Source organism: Canis lupus, chromosome 17 (assembly GCF_003254725.2).
Source record: "Canis lupus dingo isolate Sandy chromosome 17, ASM325472v2, whole genome shotgun sequence".
NCBI lineage: Eukaryota > Metazoa > Chordata > Mammalia > Carnivora > Canidae > Canis > Canis lupus.
Window position 1 is genome coordinate 25085439 of NC_064259.1, and position 20579 is coordinate 25106017.

General features: G+C 40.3%; 1 protein-coding gene across 2 annotated transcripts in view; it reads right to left on the reverse strand.

The window, feature by feature from the left end:
• Nucleotides 1–787, reverse strand: part of SRD5A2 (steroid 5 alpha-reductase 2) — a 40351-nt gene extending 39564 nt beyond the window's left edge. For both annotated transcript variants that reach the window (XM_035700776.2, XM_025454249.3), the window contains exon 1: nucleotides 444–787. In XM_035700776.2, coding sequence (XP_035556669.1) covers nucleotides 444–724 — 281 coding nt within the window. In that variant the 5' untranslated portion in view covers nucleotides 725–787. The remainder of the gene's footprint in view (nucleotides 1–443) is intronic.
• Nucleotides 788–20579: the final 19792 nt, after the last annotated feature.

Below are 20579 nucleotides of genomic sequence, written 5' to 3' on the forward strand. Positions count from 1 at the left end.
CGTTTGGGCCGCGCAGCACCGCGACTCTTCCTCGCCTGCGTCCCGGGGAGCTGTCCAGGTAGAGGGGCGGGTGGCGCTCTCGCTGCGGCCGGCGGGCCCCCATCGCATCCCCCCTCGCACCGGCCCAGGCCCGCGAACACCCAGTCGGCCGCCCTCGGGGCCGGGTTTCCTTCGGGAGATGCGGCCCCGTAGACTCCCTCCGGATCCCAGCCGCAGCCCGCCCCCGCCCCCGCCCCGCCAAGGAGAGGTGTCGGAAGCTGGAGCGGGGAGAGGGGCCGAGGCGCCCCGGGCGACGGCGGCCCGCGCGGCTGCGGAGGGAGCAGTCGGCGCCAGCGGCTCGAGCTCCCGCCCCGCCGCAGCCGGCGGATCTGCCCCGCGACGGCTGCTCGCTCCTGGACGCCGAGCGCCGGGCCGCCGCCGCGCCCGCAGGGGGCAACCGCTACCTGTGGAAGTAATGCGCGCAGAAGAGGCCCAGGAGCACCGTCGCAGGCTGGCCGAGGAGAGCGCGCGGCTGCCGGGCGAGGATCCCCGCGGGCACCGCGAAGGAGGGCAGCTCCTGCAGCAACCAGGCGGCGCGCGCGGGCAGGCGGGGGGCGGCGGGCGTCAGGCCCTCCGAGTACTTCCCGTAGCCCGAGGGCTTGGCCAGGTACAGGAACAGTGCCCCCATGGCCGCCAAAGCGGCGCTGCCTGCCAGCACCGGGCTCTGCTGGCAGCGAATGGGCATCGCGCCGCGCTCCCCGCCGGTGCCGGTGCCGGTGCAGGTGCAGGTGCCGGTGCCGGTGCCGCCGCCCGCGCACAGGCGAGCGCGGTCTTCACGGCCCCTTTATGGGGCGCTAGACGCCACCCTGCGTCCGCCCCTTCGGCCTTGGCTCCCGCCCTTCCATCCTGCCCGCGGCCCCGCGCGGCCAGCCCTCGCTCGGCTCAGCGTCGATGCCCCTGTCGCAGCGCTGGCGCCAGGGCAGGACCGAGGGTCCTGGGGGCCCCCGCCGGCGCGCCCACCTCGCCACCGCCTTGCGCCGGCGCCCCCTTGAGCTGCCCCTCGAAGACCCGCTCCTCACCCCTCGCCCCCTGCGGCTGCAGCTCCTAGGACTAGGAACTCAGGAGAGAAAGCCACGGGGCGATTGAGCCCTGGGCCGCTGTCTGTGCCGCCGCCCCGCAGCCTCCAGGTCCCCTCCGAGCCCTCCCTGCCCCCCGCTCCCACCCGACCCCGGGCTCGGCCTGCAGCGCCGAGGGGCTGCCCAGGGGCTCGGTGCTCCTTCGCCACGCTCAGTCGGTGGCCCCTCTGCCCCATCCTCCGCGGTCGGCCTCTGTCGTGCTGGGTGCGCCCTGGGCCGCCCGCCTCCGTCCACGAGGCGCGTCCCCAGCGCGGGGGCACCAGCCAAGCTTGCGGCCCCGAGTAGTGAGGCGTCGGTCCGCCCTGGCCTCCCCGCCGCCCCCGGATCCCTGCAGCCGCAGGACCCAGGCTAACGTCCACGGCTCCGGCCGCAGGACGCCCTCTCCGCGCTCGTCGCGTGAGTGAGTCGGGTCCCACACCGTGGTGGCTGGAGATGCTACTGTGCTCTGAACATCCAGACGTGGTTCTTCCATCTATTTCCCACCCTCTTCTCATCCCTCACCCCCTTGTTCACTATCTATTTCTTCCTCCCTCCTCCGATTCACTACGCAGACGCCCTTGGCTGCCCTCCTGCTATGTTTCATGCCCCTTTTAATCTCTTGCGTCTCACTTTGACCTGGTTTCCTCCTCTACGTTGGCCTTCTCTTCCCGAGTGCTGCTCACATCACTCTTCATCTTCTCGTCCCATCTCTAATAGGCATTACTTTATCCCTATTATTGTTCTCCTCTGGTCCCTACTTCAGGCTCCACTCTAGCCCTCCCTCTTTCCTTGGCTCTTTCTTTATCCTTTTCTCTTAACTCCAACTCACTACCTCTCAGGAGCACCGCTCAGTATCTCCCCATCACCCCTGCCCTGTCCTACTGGCTGTACCAAGGAAAGGCACACTCTCCCATCTGCCCAGTTTGAGGGTGCTTCCTGATACCTGTGACATTTTCCGAATTTCCTGAGAATCCCATCTTACAGATCTAAGAACCTTGGTAAACCCCAAGCAAAATAAACACACACCCCTAACACACTCAGCAATCACAAATTTGATGGCTTGAAAAGCAGAAGTTTATTGCCACACAGTTCTGGAGGCCAGAAGTCTAAGATCAAGGTTTCAGAAAAGTGAGTTCTTCTGAGGGCATTGGAGGATAATCTGTTCCATGACTCTCCTCTAGCTTCTGGTAATTTGCTTGAAATCTTTGGCATTCCTTGGCATGTAGAAGCTTCATTACCATTTTGTCTGAATCTTCACATAGCCTTTAATCTGTGTGTATATATCTGTGTCCAAATTTTTCCTTTTTATAAGGACATCAGTCATATTGGATTAAGGGCCCACTCTGCTCCAGTATGATCTCCTCTTAACTAACTATATCTTCCATAATCCTATATCCAAATAAGATCACATTCTTACATGTTTGGGGTTAGAACTTCAACATAGAAGTTTTGAGGGAGAGGGACACCTGAGTGGCTCAGTCGGCTACAAGTTGTACTCTTGGTTTTAGCTCAGGTCATGATCTCGGGGTTCTGGGATGAAGCTCCCCATTGGGTTCCATGCTGAGTGTGGAGCTTGTTTAGGATTCTCCCTCTCCCTCTCCCTCTGCACCCCCACTCATGTTCTCTCTCCAAAAAGAAGAGGAAGAAGAAGAAAAAGAAAGAAGAAGAAGAAAGAAGAAGAAGAAGAAGAAGAAGAAGAAGAAGAAGAAGAAGAAGAAATTTTGAGGGAGACACAATTTAATCAGCAGCAATGATTAACCTCAGTAAACTATAAAACAAAATATGCTTTCAATGCCTGAAATCACAGTATAGAAATGGGAAATGGTGAGATATCAAAGTGATTTTTTTAAGATGGAAATTCTAACTAATAATACACTATATGTTAATTAATTTTTAAATGAAAGAAAGGAAGAAGGAAAGAGAGAGAGAGAAAGAAAAGAAAGAAAGTTCTAGAACCAAAAAATCCAATTTGTGAAATAAAAATTTATGGGATAGACATACAACTGACCAAAGAATATGGAAGAAAGTGAACTTCAAGATAATTTGATAAAAGGCAGAAATTTACAAATTCAAATTATTCAGTGAGAAATAAGCAGAAAAATACAAAGTCCATGCTGAAGCAAGCCCTATTTAAGTTATTGAAGGTCAAAGATAAAGGACAAATCTTAAAGACAGCAATAGAAAAACAACATATTATATTTAGGAGGACAATAATCTGATTAACAGCTAACTTCTAAAAAAATTTTAAGAAAATAAAGAAAAAGCTAACTTCTTATCAGAAGAGAATGTAAATCAGAAGAGAGTGGAACATCTTTAAAATGCTGAAAGAAAAAAACTCTCTACCCAGAATTCTACCTATATCCAGAAAAAGTATTATTCAATAATGAAGGTGAAATATGAATATTTTCAGTTAAACAAAAACTATGAGTATTCATAACCTCAGTACAATAAGCAGTAAAGTTCTTGTGACTGAAGGGAAAAGATAAAAAATATAAAGGATGGGGGGATCCCTGGGTGGCTCAGTGGTTTGGCGCTTGCCTTTGGCTCGGGGCGCCATCCTGGAGTCCCGGGATCGAGTCCCGGGATCGAGTCCCACATTGGGCTCCCGGCGTGGAGCCTACTTCTCCCTCCTCCTGTGTCTCTGCCTCTCTCTCTCTCTCTATGTCTATCGTGAATAAATAAATAAATAAATCTTTAAAAAATATATAAAGGATGGTGAGATACAAGTTTATAAGGTTGCAAGATTTCTATTTTTTTTTAAGTGAAGCAGTATATCGCAACTGTAACTGCATTGTGACAGTTACGATGGATGTTGAAATCTATAGGACAACCCTATAAAAAATTTATTTATTTATTTTTTTATTTTTTTTATTTTTTAAAGATTTTATTTATTTATTTATTCATGAGGGACACAGAGAGAAGGAGAGGCAGAGAGACACAGGCAGAGGGAGAAGCAGGCTCCACGCAGGGAGCCCGATGTGGGACTCGATCCCGGGTCTCCAGGATCAGGCCCTGGGCTGAAGGCGGCGCTAAACCGCTGAGCCACCCGGGCTGCCCCTAAAAAATTTAGTAAAAGATAACTACTATGTGTAAGGTTCAATGTTAACTAGACTTATTGTGATCATTTCACAATATATACAAACATTGAATCATTATGTTGTACACCTAAAACTAATATAATATGTAAATTATACCTCAATTAAAAAAAAAGAATAATTACAAATTCAATAGTAAAATTAAAATAAAAATATTTTAAAAATCAAATAATCAGAATGAGGGGACAGGAAGAGAACAATAAGAACAAAACACAGAAGAGATAAATGGTTGGAACAGCTTGGAAAGGAAGAAGTGAAATTATATCTTCACAAATGATATGATTTTATATGTAAAGCACTAAGGAATCTACTAAAAAACTACTAGCACAAATAAGGAAGTGCACCAAGGTTACAAGATATAGGATCAAATATCCATTGAAACTAGCAATGAGGATCTGACGTGAAATTACAGAAACGATCCATTTACAATAGTATCAAAAGTCATAAGAGACTCTTAATCACAGGAAACTGAGGGTTGCTGGAGGGGAATGGAGTGGGGGGATGGAATAACTGGGTGATGGAGGGCATGTGATGTAATGAGCATTGGGTATTATATATAAGACTGATGAATCATTACACTCTACCTCTAAAACTAATAATACACTATATGTTAATTGAATCAAATAAACAAACAAATAAATAAAAATAATAGCACCAAAATACTTAGGGATAAGTTTAACAAAAAAGGAATGAGACTTATATACTGAAAACTACAAAACATTGTTGAAAGAAATTAATGAACAGTTAAATAAATGGGAAGATATCCCATGTTCATGGATTAGAAGCCTTAATATTGTTAAGATGTCATACTTCCTGCTATAGACTCAATTGTGTTCCCCTAAAATTCATATGTTGAAGCCCGAACCCCTAATGTGACTGTATCTGTATCTGAAAATAGGGTCTTCAGGACATAATTAAGGTCAAATGAGATCATAAGCATGGGGCTCTAATTAGATGTAGAACTGTGGTCTTATGAGAAGAAAAAGATCTATCTCTCTGTCTCTCTCTCCCCCATGTGTAGAAACAGTGAGAAGGCAGCCATCTGAAGCCCAAGAAGAAAACTCTTACCAGATACCAACTCTGCTAGTACTGTGATCTTGGATTTCTAGTCTCCAGAATTGTGAAAATAAATTTAAGTTTAGGCCATTCAATCTATGGTATTTTGTTATGGTAGTCTAAGACATGCCAAACTGGTTTCCATAGTCAATTCAATTCCTATCAGATCAGAATCCCAGCTGACTTTTCAAAAATGGAAAAGCTGATCGTAAAATTCACATGCAAACGCAAAGGGCCAAGAATAGACGAAACAATCTTTTAAAAGAAGGAAAAATTGTAGGACTTATATATACATCTTGATTTCCAAACTTACTACAAAGAAACACTAATCAAGACAGTGTGGTACCAGCTAAGAATATACATATAGATGGAATAGAACTTAGAGTTCAGATAAAAATTCATACATCTCTGGTAAACTGATTTTCAACAAGAGTACCAAGATCATTCAATGGAGAAAGAATAGCCTTTTCAAAAAATGATGTTTGTACCATAGCTGGGGGCATCACAATGTCAGATTTCAGGTTGTACTACCAAGCTGTGGTCATCAAGACAGTGTGGTACTGGCACAAAAACAGACACATAGATCAATGGAACAGAATAGAGAATCCAGAAGTGGGCCCTCAACTTTATGGTGAACTAATATTCGACAAAGCAGGAAAGACTATCCACTGGAAAAAAGACAGTCTCTTCAATAAATGGTGCTGGGAAAATTGGACATCCACATGCAGAAGAATGAAACTAGACCACTCTCTTGCACCAGACACAAAGATAAACTCAAAATGGATGAAAGATCTAAATGTGAGACAAGATTCCATCAAAATCCTAGAGGAGAACACAGGCAACACCCTTTTTGAACTTGGCCACAGTAACTTCTTGCAAGATACATCCACGAAGGCAAAAGAAAAAAAAGCAAAAATGATCTATTGGGATTTCATCAAGATAAGAAGCTTTTGCACAGTAAAGGATAGAGTCAACAAAACTAAAAGACAACCTACAGAATGGGAGAAGATATTTGCAAATGACGTATCAGATAAAGGGCTAGTTTCCCAGATCTATAAAGAACTTCTTAAACTCAACACCAAAGAAACAAACAATCCAATCATGAAATGGGCAAAAGACATGAAGAGAAATCTCACAGAGGAAGACATAGACATGGCCAACATGCACATGAGAAAGTGCTCCGCATCACTTGCCATTAGGGAAATACAAATCAAAACCACAATGAGATACCACCTCACACCAGTGAGAATGGGGAAAATTAACAAAGCAGGAAACCACAAATGTTGGAGAGGATGTGGAGAAAGGGGAACCCTCTTACACTGTTGGTGGGAATGTGAACTGGTGCAGCCACTCTGGAAAACTGTATGGAGGTTCCTCAAAGAGTTAAAAATAAATCTGCCCTAGACCCAGCCATTGCACTGCTGGGGATTTACCCCAAAGATACAGATGCAATGAAATGCCGGGACACCTGCACCCCGATGTTTATAGCAGCAATGTCCACAATAGCCAAACTGTGGAAGGAGCCTCGGAGTCCATCAAAAGATGAATGGATAAAGAAGATGTGGTCTATGTATACAATGGAATATTCCTCAGCCATTAGAAATGACAAATACCCACCATTTGCTTCAACGTGGATGGAACTGGAGGGTATTATGCTGAGTGAAATAAGTTAGTCGGAGAAGGACAAACATTATATGGTCTCATTATTTTGGGAATATAAAAAATAGTGAAAGGGAATAAAGGGGAAAGGAAAAAAAACGAGTGGGAAATATCAGAAAGGGAGACAGAACATGAAAGACTCCTAACTCTGGGAAACGAACTAGGGGTGGTGGAAGGGGAGGTGGGCAAGGGGTGGGGGTGACTGGGTGATGGGCACTGAAGTGGGCACTTGACGGGATGAGCACTGGGTGTTATTCTATATGTTGCCAAATTGAACACCAATAAAAAATAAATTTATACATAAAAAATTATGTTTGTATAAATGAACAGTCCCATGCAAAGGAATGAAATCTGACCCCTAATTCACTCAAAATAGATCAAACACATAAATGTGAGTTAGAACTATAAAACTCTTAGAAGAAAACAGAGGTGTAAATCTTTATGGCTGTAAGTGAGGCAATGGTTTACTAGATATAACACAAGTAACAAAAGGGGAAAAAAGATAAATTAGTCTTCATTAATACTAAAAACTTTTCTCCAAGTAATACCATCAAGAAAGTGAAAAATCCCTATTAGATTTCCAGAACTTACTTATCTAGTAGTTGCAACTTTGTACCTTTTAACACCATCTCTCCAGTTGTACTACCTCCCAGCTCCTGGTCACCACAATTCTACTCTTTGTTCCTGAGTTTGGCTTTTTCAATTTCACATATAAGTAATACCATACAATATTTGTCTTTCCCTGTCTGGCTCAGCTCACTTAGCATAATATCTTCAAGGTCCATCCATATTGTACAAATGTCGGGATTTCCTTCTTTCTCATAATAGAATAATATTAGTGGGATTGCTGGATCATATGGTAGTTCTATTTTTAATTTTTTGAGGAACCTCCATAGTTTTCCATAGTGGCTGAACTAACTTATATTCCAACCAACAGTACGTAGGATTTCCTTTTTCTCCACATACTCACTGACACTTGTTATCTCTTATCTTCTTGATGATGGCCGTTCTGATGAGATGATATCTCTTTGTGGTTGGGATTTGAAATTCCATGTGGTTAATGATATTGAGCATTTTCCCATGTACTATTAGCTATTTGCATGTCTTCCTTGGAAAAATGTCTATTCAGTTCCTTTGCCCACTTTTCATCAGATTTTTAAAATTTTTGCTATTTAAGAACCTAGAATATATAGGTTCTTTATATATTTTGAACATTAACCTCTTATCTGATATATGGTTTGCAAACATTTCCTTCCATTCCATGGGTTGCCTTCATTTTGTTGATTGCCTCTTTTGCTGTGTAACAGCTTCTACTTTTGGTGTAGTCCTACTTGTTTATTTTTCTTTTGTTGCTTGTGCTTTGATGTCATAGCAAAAAAAAGAAAAAAGAAAAAATCATTACCAAGACTGATGCTAAGATTTTTCCCTATGTTTTCTTCTAGATATTTGATGCCATCAGATCTTATGTTTAAGTCTTTAATCAATTGCAAGTTAATTTTTGTGAGTGATATCATACGGTTCCAACTTTATTCTTCTGCATGCGGTTATTCAGTTTTCCCAGCACCATTTATTGAAGAGACTATCCTTTCCACATTGAGTGTTCTGGTTCCCTTGTCAAATATTAGATAACTGTGTATACAGGGGTTTATTTCTGGTCTTTATATTCTGTTCCATTGATCTATTTGTCTATTTTAATGCCAGTACCATACCATTTTAATCGCTATAAATGTGTAGTGTAATTTGATTTTCAACAAGTTACCAAAGCTATCCAATGGAGAAAAACGGTGCTAGAACAATTGGATCTGTCTTTGTAAAAAATGAACTTCAACTCTTCCTTCACATCACATACAAAATTAACTGAAAATACATTATAGATTTAATTGTATGAATTAAAACTATTAAAATTCTAGAAGGAAACATAGCATAAAATCTTTGTGACATTGGGGTAGGTCAAGATTTCTTTAAAAAGACACTCCAAAGAAGAAGGTATAAAAATATTGATAAATATCAGGGCACCTGGGTGGCTCAGTCGGTTAGGTGTCTTCCACTTCGGTCATGATCCCAGGGTTCTAGTATTGAGCCCCACATCAGGCTCCCTGCTCAGCAAGGAATCTACTTCTCCCTCTTCCTCTGCCCCTCCCCCTTCCTCATGCTCTCTCTCTCTCTTTCTCTCTCTCAAAACAAATAAACAAAATCTTTAAATTTTTGCCATACATATATTCAACAAAAGAATTATATCTGGAATATACAAATAACTCTCATAATTCAATAAATAGAAGACAAGCAACCCAATTAAAATGAGCAAAATATTTTAACAGCTATTTCACAAAGATCTACAACAGCCAAAGACACATGAAGATATGTTCAACATAGTCATCAGAAAAATGCAAATTAGAGCACAATGAGATACTACTACATACCCACAACAGTGATTAAAATTAACAACTTAAAATCTCATATATTGCTAATAGGGATGCAAAATAGTACAGTGAGTTTGAAAAACAGTATGCACTAATTTGTAAACATTTACCATGTGACTCAGTAGTTCCACTCATTTGAGTATTTACTCAAAAAGCAAAGAAACTTATATCCACATAAAGCATGTATCTGAATGTTCAAAGCAACATTATTCATAATAGCCAGAAGTTGGAAGCATCCCAAGTGTTCAATAAACAGGTGAATAGGTAAAAAAACATATATATAGTATAACCAAGTAATGGACCACTACTCAGCAATACAAAGAAACAGAATACACATGCAATAACATGGATGAATCTTAAAAATATTATGCTATGCTATGAAGTCAAAATATTAGGCAATACATATCAACATACACACTCCCAGTTGTAACAACAAAAATATGTCCAGAGAGTGCCAAATGTCCCCCAGGGAGGCAAAATTTCCCTAGCTGAAGATCACATATTTGAGTTTCTTGTACTTAACATATATATAAACACCTAATATTGTTCTATAAGCTTGCTCCATTTAACTAGGAAGTTAGGGTTTCATTAACAATGAAATCTGACTATTTAATTCCCTTTGCTGAGAGAAAATTTATACCAATTTATTTTCAGATGGAAGAAAAATATAAAAAGAGAGAGAAAAGAAAGAAGAAAGAAAGAAAGAAAGAAAGAAAGAAAGAAAGAAAGAAGAAAGAAAAAGAAAGAGAAAGAAAGAAAGAGAAAGAAAGAAAGAAAAAGAAAGAAAGAAAGAAAGAAAGAAAGAAAGAAAGAAAGAAAGAAAGAAAGAAAGAAAGAAGGAGTGAGGGAGGGAGGGAGGGAAGGAGAGTGTTTCTTTGTTTCACTCCATAAAATAGAAAAATCTAGGAAGTATAGAGACCTCCATTCCTCTCCTTTCACTCATTCTCCCTAAATAAGAGGTGCATAAAGGGGGTGGGGCTGATATATCTGATGAGGAGATGTGGAGAAAGGTGACTGTATACATAAGCCAGGCTCCCCTCTCTCTTGTTTTCTGAGCAGCACTCCTTGTGACACAAGTAGTCTTCTTTCTTCCAACTGTTGCTTATAGAAATGGCCTCTGGCCAGGTGGTTGGGAGAAAAGCCCTGAGTTGTCTTAGTTCCTCCACCTCAGTTTGGGTAAACTAATACAAGAGAAAAATCCTAGGAAGTATAATCAGAGCCATGGGTCAAAGCTGTGTTCTCCAAGGATGCCTGGGTGGCTCAGTGGTTGAGCATCTATCTGCCTTTGGCTCAGGGCATGATCCTGGGGTTCCAGGATCTCTTCCACATGGGGCTCCCATGCAGGGAGCCTGCTTCTCCCTCTGCCTATGTTTGTGCCTCTCTCTGTGTTTCTTATGAATAAATAAATAAAATCTTTAAAAAAAAAAAGCTGTCTTCTCCAAAGCAACTTTACAAATAGAACTGATATTTTGATGTTGTTGTTATTGTTTTTTTTGTTTTGTTTTGTCTGAGAACAACTTTTTAAAGGTTGATTCCAAATAAATAAAGAAAAAAATTCCACTGATAGATGAATGCTATAAATATTTAAATTTTTAGATTCGGGTATCCCTGGGTGGCTCAGCAGTTGAGCGTCTGCCTTTGGCCCAGGGTGTGATCCTGGAGTCCCAGGATCGAGTCTCACATCGGGCTCCCTGCATGGAGCCTGCTTCTCCCTCTGCCTGTGTCTCTGCCTCGCTCTCTCTGTGTCTCTCGTGAATAAATAAATAAAATCTTTAAAAATAAATAAATAAAATTTTAGATTCAAAGGCTCTTATTATATAACACCAAAACTTATCTGCTTACCTGCTTGGAAAACTCCTAATCATCTTCAAAACCCAGCTCAAATTTACCACTCCTATAAAGCTTTTCCAGGAAGACTTAATTATTCCCTGTTCTATAGTTTCATGGTACTTTTTGCATGTCTTACTATATCACTTGTCACAGTTTTCACAAATTTCTTTTTTTTTACTTGAAAGAAGATTTATTTTCTTTTCTTTCTCCAAATTTTTATTTAAATTCTAGTTAGTTAACAGTTAATAACTAGCTACCAGTGTAATAGTAGTTTCAGATGTAGAATTTAGTGATTCATCATTTATATACAACACTCAACGTTCATCACAAGTGCACTCCTTAATATCCATCACCCAGATAGCCCATTCCCCTGCCCACCTCCCCTCAAGCAACCTTCAGTTTGTCTCTATAGTTAAGAGTCCTATCCTGGTTTTTTTGTTCATCTGTTTTGTTTCTTAAATTCCATATAGGAGTGAAAACATATGGTCTTTGTCCTTTTCTGACTTTTTTTCACTTAGCTTAATAGTCTCTAGCTCCATCCACGTTTTTGCAAGTGGCGAGATTCATTCTTTTTGATGGCTGAGTAATATCCCATTGTATATTTATACCACATCTTCTTTATCCATTCATCAGTCGATGGGCATTTGGGCTCTTTCCATAATTGGCTATTGTTGATAATGCTGCTATAAACATCAAGGTACATGTACCCCTTTGAATTGGTATTTTTGTATTCTTGGAGTAAATACGTAGTAGTGCAGTTGCTGGATTGTAGGGTAATTCTATTTTTAACTTTTTTGAGGAACCTCCAAACTGTTCCCCAGAGTGGCTGCACCAGTTTGCATTCCCATCGACAGTGTTAAGAGGTTTCCCCTTCTCTGCATCCTCACCAACACCTGTTGTTTCCTGTGTTAATTTTAGCCACTCTGACAGGTGTGAGGTGATATCTCATTATAGTTTTGATTTGTATTTCCCCCATGATGAATGATGTTGAGCATCTTTTCTTGTGTCTGTTAGCCATCTGGATGTCTTCATTGAAAAATGTCTATTCATGTCTTCTACCCATTTTTAAACTGGATTAATTGTTTTGGGGAATGATGAGTTTGATAAGTTCTTTATATATTTTGGATACTAAGCCTCTATCCTCTCCCATTCTGAAGGTTGCCTTTTAGTTTTGTTGATTGTTTCCTCCACTGTGCAGAAGCTTTGTATTTGATGTAGTCCCAATAGTTTATTTTTGCTTTTGTTTCCCTTGCCTCAGGAGAGTATCTAGTAAGAAGGTGCTACAGCTGACGTCAAAGAGGTTGCTGCCTGTGTTCTCCTCTAGGATTTTGATGGTTTCCTATCTCACATTTAGGTCTTTCACCCATTTTGAATTTATTTTTGTGTATGGTGTAAAAAAGTGGTCCAGTTTCACTCTTTTGCAAGCCAATCTACACATCTACTGCAATCCCTATGAAAATACCACCAGCATTTTTCACAAAGGTAGAACAAATAATCCTAAAATTTGTATAGAACCACAAAAGATCCTGAATAGCCCAAGCAATCTTGAAAAAGAGAAGCAAAGCTGGAGGCATCACAATTCTGGACTTTAAGTTATATTACAAAGCTATAAGGATCAAGACAGTATGGTATTGGCATAAAAACAGACACAAAGATCAATGGAACAGAACAGAAAACCCAGAAATGAATCCACAACTATATGGTAACTAATCTTTGACAAAAACAGGAAAGAATATTGAATGGAAAAAAAGATAGTCTTGGGGTGCCTGGGTGGCTCAGTCAGTTGAGCATCCAACTCTTGGTTTCAGCTTAGGTCATGATCTCATGGTCATGAGATGGAGCCCAGCACCAGGCTCCCTGCTCAGAGGGAAGTCAGCTTGGAGATTCTCTCCCTCTGCCCCTCCCTCCTCTCTCTCTCTCTCTCTCTCTCTCTCTCTCTCTCCCTCTCCCTCTCCCTCTCTCTCAAGTAAATAAATAAATCTTTTTTAAAAAATCTCTTCAACAAATGATTTGGGAAAACTGTATAGCAACATGCAAGAGTTTTCACAAGTTTCTGTTTACATGGCTGTTTCCCCTGAAGAATGTGAGCCCCTTGAGGGCAGTATTGCATAAGTGTTAAGATAATCAGCTTGAACTCAAATTTTGACTCTTTTGTCTACTATAAAGAGCTGTAAAACCCTAAGCATCAGACTTAAACTCTCTGACACTGACTTTCTACATCAATAAAATGGGTATAATAATACTATAATGAACAGTAGTTTTTAAGATATAAAGTGACAGAAATCTAACTCAAAATATCTTAGCCAAAAAACAAAACAGAACTCTGTGTGTGTGTATTCATAAGTAGAAAGTTCAGGAAGGGGCTACAAGGAAAGACTGGGCCCAGGGATCCAAACATTGTCACTAGACTCTCCTACCCATCATCTATTAACTCTAATTTCTTCTGCTTCTTTTTCAGGAAGGGTTTTCTAGCAGCTCCAGAATCAGCCAGGCCTTAGTTCTTGCAATCTAAGTAGATTCCTCTATGAAGAAATCATTCCCCTGGGAGGGTTCTACCCCTGCTTAGGTCATATTCCTGGAAGAGGTACAGGCCACTCTTAATGGGGTACATTTTGTGCCTATCTTATGGCCAGGAGGCCTCTATTGATAATCCCATGAAACCTAAAATTCACATGGTTGTGTATATAAGATATGTGTTCATGTGTATATGTGTGTGTACATATATGTACACACACCCAGGGGTGGGAGTTAGTCACAGTTTAGTGCAAAAACCAACAGTACTCAAACTGCTTCAACGCAGAAAGGCCTGTCTTGCAAGGGATTACAGAATTGTTGGACAGGGCTCCAAGAGCTAAAGTCAAGACACTGCTGCTGGGCTTCAAATTCACCTCACCATGGACTTCATAGTCACACTATTACCATTGATGTTCAGAGGTCATTCTTAATGTGTCCCATGAATTTGAGGGACATATACTGGAAAGTGCGGTCTGGCAACTGCAAAGACTCACTTGTGTAAAACATTCTGAAAGCCACCATCAGGACAAATAGGCTGACCTTCACCTCCCTTTCACATTCTAAGCCTCGTGGGAGTACATTCATTAGCAGGAACTAAATCACGTCTAGAACCCAACTGAAAGGGAGTGTTAGTCAGACTACTCCTTCTAATACATCCAGATCACAGGAGGGAGGGTCATAGATACTGACTACCAATAAGCAACACTGAATACTGGCAACCAAAAGTAAAGATAACTAGTTTTCAATATTTCTTTTAATGCACACCTCACAGTTTTACAGAGGAGCAATTGACACATATGAACTATAATTGCTAAATTTTTTCCATGTGTAATTCTAAATACTGTGTTTTCTTTCAATTTGGGGGAAGAGTTCACATCTTAGTTCCTGTGATTATAGTTATATAGTCACTAAAAATGGTTATAAATGAAAATATCAGAATCTCTGTTTGTCACCTAACAACTTTAATTCATTCATGAAAAATGCGCTATGTAACAAGATGTTAAATGGGTAAAAATTCCATTAATTTCAACAAGAAAAATCAAGATGAATTCCAAACCAAGATTCACCAAAAAAGTCAAGTGAACACTGAAGTAACTTCATATACATAATACACCGCAATTTTTAAATGAATAAGTAAAGTTCGGACATAAAGTGAAATTTAAGGAAAGTTTATTGTACTCAGTAAAGAAAGTAAACCTGATAAGAGATGGTAATCGATGTAGGAGGGGGCTACAACAGAGGAATTTTTTGGAAGGCACATTTTTCTATCTGCATCATTTTGTTCATAAATATTTCAACCTTTGGAGGCTATGGTTATCTTATATTCAAAATGCACTTCATGTAAAGAAAAACAAATAGAACAAAATAAAAGCTAAACATAAGCACATTTTGAAATGCATGGAGTCATGTACACATACATGAGACTGAAAAACCACACCATTTCTTCACCCTTCTTGCTTAGCATATACACTAAAAGCAAAATGTCTGGGGCTCATCCAAACATGTAAAATTCAAATCTGTTCTGCATTCTATTTCCTGACTAGAAACTGTCGTCAAGTACATTGATGAATCTTTGCCTAAAATCATAATATTGAAATATTACTTCTCAGCATTTACTTAGTGTGCCTCATGATGGAAATGTATACAAAAAATTATCCAAAAAGTAGTCTGTGTTTTCAACAGTATCCCAAGGTCCTTAAATGAAAATTGTGTAAGCTAAGTCTATCCTTGAAAAATCCAAATTAAAAGCCTTACTGGTGGAGGCGCCTGCTAACTCAGTTGGTCAAGCATCTGCCTTCCACTCATGTCATGATCCCAGGGTCCTGGGATGGAGCCCTGAGTCAGGTCCCTGCTCAGCAGGGAGTCTACTTGTCCCTCTCCCTCTGCCCCTCCCCCCTGCTTTGTGCTCTCCTCCCTCCTCCTCCACACACACATTCTCTCTTTCTCTCTCTCAAATAAATAAAATCTTTAAAAATAAATAGATAAAAATAAAAAATATAAGCCTTACTGGTGAAACTATTTACACTAGACTGGTTTGGGGGCAGGACAACAGAAAACACTACCTCAACGCCAATCTAGCAAACACTGAATTATAAGTAATAGCAGTCTACCAAATGGGGAAAGGGCAACAGTGTAGACATATAGAAAAAGCAAGAATCTGAGACTGGATCAGAAGCATTGGTATAAACTTACCCACATCTTAGCCCTCACCCAACACACAGGGTAACACAGAGGAATTTGAAAACAGTGATACAGTAAAGGTAACCATAGCAGCAACAATAGCCAAGCCTCATTTTCTGAATAAAATGACTCAACTCACAAACATGAACAGCCAAGCAGAATAAGATATGTTCTCATTTCCAGGCATAAATGTTATTTACCTCAGATTCTAGTGTTCTCCATATAATGTCAAACATTCAACCAAGAAATCTGAGATACAAAAAAAGGAAGAAATAAACAACCCCTGAGAAGACATAGTGCAATCAACAGAGACAGACACAGGGATAACTCAGATGTTGACTGTATCAGGCAGACAAGTTAGTGTAAGTATAATTAATATGCTAGTCTATAGTGGAAAAGGTGAACAGTACAAATGAACAGGAAATTTTCAGAAGAGTCATGGAAACTACAAGAAGTTAAATGGAATGCTACAAATAAAACATATGAAAATAGAAATGAAGAACTATTTTGATAGGCTTATTTGTAGACTGGATTCCAAGAAAAAAAATTATTGAGCTTGGAGATAGGCTTACATAAACATAGTTTTAACAGCCTATTTTAAGCTGATAACAATTTTTCTTCCATCACATACAAAACATACATACACTGTTACTTCTCCTCCTCCCACACTTTATGCTCCTGATGTCACACTTTGTCTTTTTATATTGTGCATCCATTCACAAGTTACTGCAGTTATAGTTACTTTTTATACTATAATATATATATTAGAGATAAATAATACTAGAAAAACAAATATCTAGAGATAAAAGTGATTTACATACCATCAGTACAGTATTAAAGTATTCCAAATTTGACTATATATTTACCTTTACCAGTCAAAGAATTTTACACTTTTATATGTTTTCATGTTGTCACTTAGTGTCCTTTTGCTCCAAATTGAAGAAATCCTTGTAGCATTTCTTGTAAGGCAGGTGTAGTGGCAATGGACTCCCTTAGTTTGTTTGGGAATGTCTTTATTCTTCCATTATTTGTGAAGCACCATTCTATCAGGTACAGTATTCTTGGCTGGCAGGTTTTTTACTTTCAGCACTTTGAATATATCATTCCTTCCCACATGGCCTGCAAGGTTTCTGCAGAGAAATTCATAAATAGCCTTATAGGGGTTCCCTGTATGTGATGAGACATTTTTCTCCTTTTTCAAAATTCTCTGTCTTTGATACATGTTTTTTTTTTAGATTTTATTTATTTATTTATTTACTTATTTTATTTTTTTATTTATTTCTTTGAGAGAAGAGAGTGTGTGTGAGTAGAGGGAGGAACAAAGGGAGAGACAGAATCCCAAGCAGACTCCAACTCCCCAACTCAGGGCTCAGATCACAATCAGCTGAAATCAAGAGTCGGATGCTCAACCAACTGAGCCACCCAAGCACCCCTGTGTGCTTCGACTTTTAACATTTTTTTATTATAATGTGTCTCAGAGTAATCATCTTTGGGTTGATCTTGCTCAGAGTCCTTTGCATTTCCTGTACCTGGGTAACTCTTCTAAGATTTATGATTTCTCTTCTCTTACTGGGGTTTTCATGATGCAAATGTTCATTTGCTTAATGATGTCCCATAATTAACATAGGCCTTCTTCACTCTTTTTCATTCCTTTTTCTTTTTGTTCCTTTAAGTGGCTATTTTCAAATGATCTGGCTTTGAGCTTGTGAACTTTTTCTTCTGCATGATCAAGTCTGTCACTGAAGCAATCTATTAAATTCTTCAGTCCTATCATTGTATTCTTCAGCTCCAGGATTTCCATTTGATTCATTTTTATGGTTTCTGCTTCATTAAATTTCTAATTTTGTTCATGCATTGTTTTCCTATTTCATTTCATTATCTGTTGTCTTGTATTTCACTGACTTCTTTAAGATTTTTATTTTTAACTATTTGTCAGGAAAATCATATATCTCCATTTCTTTGGAGTAAGTTATTGGAGTTTTATTAATTTCTTCTGTTGGTGTCATATTTATCTGATTCATCATGATCCATGTAGACTTGCATTGATGTCTATATTTGAAGGAGCAAACACCTCTTCCAGTCTTTATTTACTGTCTCCTTTCTATTCCCTAGGCCAATGGGATTGCCTCCAGAATCACAGTCATGCTAGGGTGGAGCCAGTTTTGAGGCTTTCACTGGATCTGCAATGAGGTCTATGGGTGATACGATCATTACAAGGGGCTTGGGGAAGCATGGACTCTGTCTGTCCCTGGGTGAATGAGACTGCCTCCAGTACCTTGTTCAGTAGAGTCGTATTGGGATAAAGGTCCACAATTGGATCCTCACACAGTGGGCCTATTTTTAGGTGCAGACAAGTGTGTTTGCAACCAGGTCCCTAGAATAGCTATTACCTGGTCAATGGATGAGTCCCTGGATGGGAAAGACTGACTCTAAATCAAGGCTGAGAGGAGCTGGAATCAAGCCTTAGGGATGGTTCAGATCTCATAGCCAAAACTGAGGTCTGCAAAACCCAACTCTGGAGGCATGGATAGGTGTGTCTCCCACCAGGTCCCTGGAAAGACTTGACTGCTTGCTCCCTGATCATGGGTGAAGTGGTTGACTTGGATGGAGCTATGTATAGAGATGTTACAGGATCTCATGAGGTACAGACGCAAGTGTCTCCCACTAGGTCCATGCCAGCAGGACTGCTCATGGACTGTGGCTAGGAGCGGCTAGAGCTAAGTATAGGGCTCTTCCAGAATCTACAGTCTGACCAAGTTTGGCCGACTGACCTCCAGGGTTTCCCAGACTATGGCCAAGAGGACTAAAGCTGGTTCATGGGCCATTTCAGGATTCATAGCTGGCACCAAGGCCCATACCTATATTACCTGATACACAGTTGGGCATGACTCCTCCCAAGTCCCTAGATCATGGTGCTGGTGCCAGAACCAAAGCCAAATGTGGCCGTAGCTGAGTTCTCAGGGGGTATAGAGGTGTTCTGAATCTGCAGCCAGCACCATCGTTGCCAAGTCAGTCACTTGGGTATGTGCCTGGCTTCTCAAAATTACTCTCCTTAGCCTTAGACTGCCCTGTGGTTTTGTGATCTCCTACCTGGAACCCAAAGCTCCCACAAAGGCATACTTGTCGATGGATGGATGCTAAATTATTTTGTTGAGGGAGAATATGAGTAAGGGACATCTTACTTGGCCATCCTACTAATGTCACTCTAGGATTAGTTCATTCTTTCTAACAAATACATAAGGGTTTATTTTATGGATGTGCCTAATTTTTTATGTACATGAAGACCATTTTTGCCATTTTGCTATTATAAATAACATTGTGTATTAATGTGTACATATTATCTTGCAGAAGTATGAGTGTGTTTGTAGGATAAATTCCCAGAAGTAGAATTCAGCCAAAGAGTGCATGCCTATTTTGTTTTGCTAACAGTACCAAATCATACATGTTACAGGTTTTTAACAATTTACATCCCATTCTCAGCAACATAGGAGGATTGTTCACTGTGAAACTACCATGTAAGGATGGCTGAATTGCCCAATATGTAAATTCAGCATGTGCCAAATGCACCAGCATAGTAAAGGCATTTAAAGGTGAGAAAGAATGTTTTAGAAATTTGCTATGTGGATTTTCAAAAGAAGAATTAAAATAGTCATCTTGGAAAAAATAAAAACCTTACTGATTTTGTGATTTAGGACGGTTTTCTATTTGAATTACATGTATGAGGAGGCATAATATATTTCAATGGTTAAGCCAGTAAAGGTCAGTTTAACCATGTATGTGTGGGTGATTCCCTTAGTAAGTAAGTGACCCTAGTAAGCAACCCAGAAACCACATTTTAATATAGCAATAACATCTACAGTTTGAAGATTGAGCTAGCCAGAATTGGTTTCTGTTGCTCGTTATGGACCTAAATTTCATGCCAGGCCACATTAAAGGTAGTCAGACTCCATTAGTTTCAACCCATTATGTGAGTTCTCTTTAAAACATATATTTGAAAAAAAAAATAAAAAAAAATAAAAATAAAAATAAAAAAATAAAAAAATAAAAAAATAAAAATAAAACATATATTTGTCGTTGGACCAACAGTGAGTCCAGAGTCACACCTTCTTAAAAAGAAAAAGACTGGGCAGCCTGGGTAGTTCAGTGGTTTAACGCCACCTTCAGCCCAGGGTGTGATCCTGGAGACTTGGGATCAAGTCCCGTATCAGGCTCCCTGCATGGAGCCTGCTTCTTCCTCTGCCTGTGTCTCTGCTTCTCTCTCTCTCTGTCTCTTATGAATAAATAAATAAATTTTTTTTTAAAAAAGAAAAAGACTGCTCCAGTTCACTTTCCTCAAAAGAGGGCAGCTTAACAACTGGATGCTTTACAGCCATTTTTGGTTTGAACATGTATGAACTTGAACCTAAACATCATTAGGAATATACACTCCTTTCCTATTCCTTCCTGTCCTCATATAAACTTTCCTGAGCTTCAATTCTATTTGGAACTTATAATTTACAATATGAAAATATGCTTCACTCTCTGGGTAGCATTATTGAACATTTATTTGTAATTTTTTAATACAGTTTTACATGTGTCAGTTGACATGGCACCTACATTCTTAGGAAAGACTAGTAGAAAATGAAATGCCCTTGAAGGTTCTCTTAGATATACTTTTCTTTCTCGGGTTTTCCACTTTCACCAGGAACTGGAATTCACAGCCCTCTAAATAAACAGGTGCCTCAATTTCA